Source organism: Mustela erminea, chromosome 8, assembly GCF_009829155.1.
Source record: "Mustela erminea isolate mMusErm1 chromosome 8, mMusErm1.Pri, whole genome shotgun sequence".
Classification (NCBI taxonomy): domain Eukaryota; kingdom Metazoa; phylum Chordata; class Mammalia; order Carnivora; family Mustelidae; genus Mustela; species Mustela erminea.
In genome coordinates, this window is record NC_045621.1 from 103,309,136 (window position 1) to 103,316,005 (window position 6,870).

General features: G+C 41.9%; 1 protein-coding gene across 9 annotated transcripts in view; it reads left to right on the plus strand.

The window, feature by feature from the left end:
• Positions 1-5,385, plus strand: part of EPB41L5 (erythrocyte membrane protein band 4.1 like 5) — a 144,688-nt gene extending 139,303 nt beyond the window's left edge. For all 9 annotated transcript variants that reach the window (XM_032353885.1, XM_032353889.1, XM_032353883.1 and 6 more), the window contains one exon: positions 589-5,385. In XM_032353885.1, coding sequence (XP_032209776.1) covers positions 589-655 — 67 coding nt within the window. In that variant the 3' untranslated portion in view covers positions 656-5,385. The remainder of the gene's footprint in view (positions 1-588) is intronic.
• Positions 5,386-6,870: the final 1,485 nt, after the last annotated feature.

The following is a 6,870-nucleotide window of genomic DNA, read 5'->3' on the forward strand; positions in this document are numbered from 1 at the left end:
ATGTTAAATTCTGTCCTTTGTACTACATATTTTGATATAAGTTTTAATGAAACCAAGATAGATGATATTACATCTTTGCCTCCGTTCATGCTCTTCAGCTATGGCAGAGACTCTTGGGTGCTCATGCAAAGCCCACATCCTTTTATTTTTCACATAACTCTGACAAAGCAGATTAACTAGGTGGGAACTCAGCCACAGCCATGTGGGACTATCTGTGTAAAGCACAGAACAGTGTTCCCACTGACCTTGATATATCTTGAGCAGATTTACTGTCATGCTCACCACAGTACTGTTCTTGCCATTCATAATAATAACCCTGACATTAAGAAATGATTAAGTGTTTGGTATGTTTTATTCAAGGCAGTAGGGGAAATTGATATCTTTTAGATTTCATTGCAAGATGAAATAAGTATCATTTATCTAGAAAATTCCCTTCTGTAAATATCTCATTGGTAAATTAGGTGTTGCATAGTCATTTAGGTCTGTAATTTACTCTCAACGTGCTCCACTTAGCACTGGTGAAGAAATGCACATTGCTCCCACCCCAGTGGTTTCACTGAATAATTATTCCTTCTTTCTTCCTTTCAGCTCTCTTCCAACATTAGCGGAAGAAACAGTCTTGAAGCAAAAGTGTTTACTGACAACTGAGCTCTGAGGGACTGGCTCCTTCTCACCTGTAACTGGAATATTCAGCGCTCTGCAGCTGTCCGTCCTTGAATCCATTTCTGTTGGAATGTTCAGATTCTGGAGCTTGTCCTTAGTTGTGAGTAAAAAAGCTCACCCAAATTTGACTTCAACTCAATGAAAAACATTTTCCGTCCAGCTGGAAGGGTTTAATTACACTACATATTTGCCCGAATGAGGGCATCTGGTCTTTACTTTCTATAATTGTATTTAAGTTGTATATTCTGAAACAAGGCAATTATTTTTCCCTGTTGTTTCTTCGAACTCTTGGCTCCATCTAGTGGTTATAATTGTTCATAACCCCTCCATAACCTGGCTGTCTCTGGTAGTCAGTAATAGCCTTTTGAATGTTATTTCTCTCTCTAGTATCAGGATGAGTATCCTTGATCTGAATGCCTGTTAGCGAAGTTCCCCTTATCCATGCAGTACTGGAAATCAGGAGTTTAGGAAATTAATGAGGACACCTTGTAGGTAGTTTGAGGCCTCAGTGTTTATAATTACTACAGTACTAAGAGAAGTTAGAGTACAGAAGGTTTTCAGGTGTCTCCTATACTTTTGGCTTCTTACTGGCTATCTTAGTACTCCTAAGTTTACGTTAAGGTAAGCTAAACCTTGAGAAGAATACAGAGAAATCAGTTGTGCATATTTTGCATCCTGGTTTGTTGGTTTTTTTGTTTTGTTTTGTTTTAAGCCTTGCTTCCCCACAGGAAGCCCTCACATGCACCACACACATACTCTCTAACTTTTCAGCTGGATGGAGACAACAGTCACTTCTCCACACTGGCACTGATTTGGATATAGACTTCATTTCCTTTTAATATAAGCTGAATCAGTTTAGAATTTATAAACTAAACTAAGCTAAACTAAACCAAAATACCAAGACAGAAATAGGCAATTGGGAGTTGAGGGGGTTTTGTTTCTTGAACACCTATTCTGAAACTGTACTTAGCATACTGTAAGAACGGGTATCTCACCTTACATTAGGAATTTTGTGTTAATTTTAAAAGGTCTCTAATTCCTAATCACTTCGGGTATAAAAAAAAAAAACTGTATGTATGTAAAAGTAGCACATTTGCATATAGAAAATGAAGAAGAGTATAAAAATAACCTCCTGCAATCCTGACTTCCAGAAGAACACTTGTTTTAGCTTTAAAAATTCAGAATGCAGGAGGTAATCTGCAGTTGCTGTTGGAAATCAGGATGAGGTAGAAACCATATTGGTATCATTGTTGTTAATCCCTGTGATCAAGGATTGGTGTCAAACCATACCACCTCGAATTTGATGTTTAGTTTTATGCCCTGTATTATGTATATAACTGGGTGTTAATTTATGTTGCTCAGCACAAAGAGAACATCCAGTTGTGTGATATTTAAAACTCCATGGTTTGGACTGTCCTGTGTTCCCTGTAGCATAGTCATGTGCTAGGCAAACACACATTAGTGTCTGGAAAGCTCAGGAATTTTAATCTTGTGCTGTTTCCCAGGGAGCTGTAGAGTTTGGAAACCACTTTTGCACAGAGCAACTTTGCTGAAGGAAAGAAAATTGGCACTTCTTGCTGGCTGCTTCCCCTTAGCCATTGTGCCGAGCTTGTGAATTTCATTGGTGGAACTCTTGCCAATTCTTAATTGTAAAACAAATTTTCTCACAGCTGTAAGTGACACGCAGAACCAAGGACTTGACCAGGGGCCTGACCCAAAACATGCGGGACTGGACATCCAAATTTTCAGGGTGCTGACAATTCTAGATGTACTGGAAGGTTGAAGTTGTGCATCTAACCACAGAGCAGCTAAGGTATTACTAGCTTGGAAGGCCTAAACTTCCCGTCCTGTTTAGGAGGCAGCACCATCCTTATTTTAAACTTTTTACAATTTAAGAATAAGTTGCTGAATATATTCTATAATCTTTGTGTCTTTGGGTACCTATATTCTTGCCAGTTGGCATATTGAAAAGGACTTCCTTAAAATTTACTTTAATCTCAGGCTAAAAGGAGGAAATTTTGTCTTTTGTCCTGACACAAACTGGTGAACATGGAAATTAATATTTTAATGATGAATTAGCCCTCGCAGTTTAGATACCGGTCATGTATAACTTCCCTGTCATGACTGCTGCTGGTGCCTTCCCCAGAGCTGCTGTCACACTGATCTTGTTCTTGCTCATCTGAGAGTGGAGGGGAGAGAATGGCAAGGCTCAGGATATCTGGTGAATGTGTCTGAGAGGGATGGGAAAAGTCTGTCCCTGTGATGAGAGAGAAGTTGATATATGTGCGTCAGTAAAGAATGTGAGCAGAGTGAGATTTGAGATAATAGTGCATAAGGCGGCAGGTCGGTTACATCAAAGTGGGAGGAGGGACAGCTCTGGTGGCATGACCAGCTGTTGACCTTCAGGGCATAGTCCTCCCCTACAAAGATTAAAACCCACCTGCACATCCGAGAATCATCTGATTAACTAAAGTTCTGATCCTCAGATGAGATGAAAGAACCTTACTGGCTGTTGAAAACGACAGCTAGTTGGACAGGAAGTTTTTCTCTAGAGTGAGGTTCCCATGCACCTTAGTAAGTGTAGCTAAAAAGAAATATTGGCAACATTTAATTGAGTCAGAAGTAATGAGAACTCGTTTGAAAAGAGAACAAGAACAATAGTTGATTTGAGGGCTCCAGCTAGAAAGCTGTTCGCATTCTTCCGTTTGAAGGTAGTTTGGAGGTGATTTATAGCTGAGATAACTGAGCCAGATTGGCAACAAATAACAGAAGGCTTTTAGCCACAGGCTCAGCTGCTCTGTGGTTACTTTCTTCCCAGATTTTCCAGTACCAGATTTGACTGTGGTAACTCATTAGGATCAGTGATGATGGAACTTGTGACTGGGAGCAGATTCGAGGCTGGTGCTGAGAGAGTGGCAGGGCTTCTTTTGTTGTCTTGCCAGGCCTCGTGGGTCTGTGGGGCTTGCAAGGACTAGGTTGGTGCTGCTGCCCGTGTGTCACGGCTCCCCGTGTGCTCTGCCCCAGGAACACTTAGTACAGTGCCACGTGGTCAGCATCTGCTACAGGCCTTGGGGGCGCGGAAAGGAGAGGAACCTCAAATCAGGCCGTTTGATAGCCTGGGTAGGGGAAGGAACAATTGGCATGATGGTTTAAAATAAGAGTGGTAGGTTTCAGCTTTCTGCCCTTGACTCTTCTTTTAAACTTGTGAAATGATAAATGAGATCCTGCTTCTTAACTGTTGTTGGTAGTATCACCTTCGTATACTCTGGAGGGGCTCATTGTTCTTCCATGCCTGCCCTTTGAGAAACACTGCTGAACAAAGCAATCACTGGGTTCCTTTGGTCTTGATAAATTTAGACATACCATTAACAGCTTTCCTAAAAAGTTTATATTGTTTTAAGAAAAATTCTGTTTAAAAATATTTCTTACAGCCTACTGTTTATCTTCACCTTTATCTGTTTTTGCACAATCACAGATGCTCTGTGGGCAGTTAAGGGTGAAAGCTCTTGGGTGGTTGCTTGCATCTTGACTGCTTGTTCTCTTATGCTTCCCAATTCTGGCTAAAACCAGCACCCCTGTCTTCTCTTGCAAAAGGTCCAGAATGAAAGCTCAGGGGTCACTTCAGAGACTCTGTTAGAGCAGAATTATTTGGCATCACTTACATTGAGAAAAATCTTCCATTTTTTTTCTGTAAGTAAGGGTCTTGAGAAGCAAAGCTCTTGTCTTCTCACTTAGAGCAGGGATGAGCAAAGGTTTTCTGTGAAGAGTAGAGACAGTTAGTACTTCATGGCTCAGCTGCACTGCCGAAGCACACAAGTGGACAGACAATAGTATGCGCATGGGCTGGCTGTGCTCCACTCGGTGCAGTTACAAAGACAGGTGCCAACTCCCAAGTCCACACTTGGTGGTGTGGCACCGTGGCTCCCTGGGAGGCAGAGGAGTACTCACATAGGTTCTGCAACAGCAGCTGTCACGTGGAGGCACCTGACATTTCTAGACGTTGCCATCCTCATTTGCACACGGACAAGGTACAGTCCTGGGTCTCCCAGCTCTGAGAGTCTTTGGGAGGCCTCACCAATTTCTAATCAGTCTTGCCCTCAGCCTTTCAGTTGCTTCGAAGCCTGGAATCTTCTGCAGACCGAAGAATGTATATTTCTTTATTATTTGTCCCTGTTTCCTCTCAAAAATGTAAACACTCTGGGTTTTCGATGATCAGAAGAAAGTTGGAATCTTTTCCTATCTGTCAGCCTTCAGTGAGATGAAGAAGTTTGTTTGGATTATAGAAATTTGTCCTGAGCCAAACTCTGTCTGCTGTGTTAGCATATTGGTAGAGCTGTAATTATTTCCAGTTCTAAGGTAGGATACGTGAGTCTCTTCATCATGCTGCTTGAGACAATGATTCAGTCACTTCCCAGAATTTCTTTTTATCAGGGAGGTGTTTTAGTACAGACCCCTTGCTCTTCTTATTTTTGTGAGTGTATTTTCTTTTCTGGATATGATAGTTGAAAGGACCTCACTAACTATTTTGTTTACTTTTTATATGTGTGACACTTTGCAGTAGCTTTTAAAGTGTAATTTATTTTTATATCAAGTGCACTATTCTTCATTGTGTTCCACAGTTTTATATGACTTATATTAGAAGCACTGCACTGAACTGACTATCTATATACTGACATGAGAACTGTAGATGCAACCACAAATAAAGCTTTTGTGAAACATTTATGTTCTTATGAACTGTTTTCAGTTTCTTGGAAGTGTAATACCTGCACTTTTGTTAGGTCAGAGTTGCTATTAATAAGAACGCAAGAGACCAAGTGGAAGCCATGATCAGAAGCAGCACCAGTTTTCAGTGTCCGTTTTGGTATGTGTGGTACAAATTTGGAAGTAGAGGCATTTTCAAAGTTTAAAAAACCTCATTGGTCATTCCCAGCATATCCTAGAAGGCAGAGTGGTGGTTCCCAGGAGCAGCGTGGCACAGCAGAAACATAGCTCTACTACTCAGTACCAGAAGACCTTGAATAAATTGCTTAATAAACCTGCACCTCCGTTTCTTTGTCTGGGATGGGATGGTGTATTGCCTGTGGTGCAGTGTCTGGTAGAGAGTAGTAGCTGTCCTCCGTCATACCATCCCTGTGAAGAACATTGCTTCTGGGCAGAGTCATACACAACACAGGAGGTCAGCAAGGTTTCTGAGAACAGCCTGTTTCCTGCTCCCCTTCCCCTCCCACCTGGAAAATAGATGGCAATGGGCCTTGAAAACCAAAGAGCATTTCTTCAGCTCTAATGCATGTACAGGGTGAGGCAGGAACCTGGGCTCTGTCAGCTATGCTGGAAGTTCTCCTCAAAGAGATTTAGCATTAAGCAACCAAAGCACTCTAACTTGAGCACAGTGACTCACTGGAAAGATATGGGAGCTCTCTGAACAGAGAGGATGGATGCAAGTGTGGACTTTTTCTCTGGCACCAGCAGGAATGGTCTGGCTGTTCCCTGCTGCTCACGCTGACTGTTATTTTGAGTTGGAGAGGGCAGGACACCTGAGAAGGCTGTGGGTTCCCAAAGGGAGGGGAATGGTTAATGGGCTACCAAGACAATCACAGATTTCGGAGAAGATACTATATATTACAGTTGTTAAAATCTGAAGAAAAAGAACAGAAAATCCAGGAAAGTGGACTGTAGTTGGGTAATTGTTCTTTAAGCCTTAGGAGGTAGGGCTTGAACTTTTTTTTTTTTTTTGAAAGATTTCACTTATTTGAGAAAGAAAGCACAAGCAAGGGGAAGCCACAGAGGGAGAGGGAGAAGTAAGCTCCCTGCCGAGCAAGGAGCTGGATGCAGACCTCAATCCCAGGACCCTGGGGTCACAGCCTGAGCCGAAGGCAGACGCCTAACTGACTGGGCCACCCAGGTACCCCAGGGCTTGCACTTAAAAAAAAGAAAAAGTATGTTGGGGCACCTGGTTGACTCAGATGGTTAAGCACCTTCCTTCAGTTCAGATCATGATCTCAGGGTCCTGGGATTGAGCCCCATGTCAGGCTCCCAGCTCAGCGGGGAGTCTGCTTCTCCTTCTCCCCCTGCTTGTACTCTCTCTGTCTCTCTCTCAAATGGATAAATAAAATGTTTTTTTAAAAATGTATGTTGATACTCCACAAACATTTATTTTAATGTTATTTCTGTTCTTAAAATATTAAATATTTAAAAAATGAACCCTAA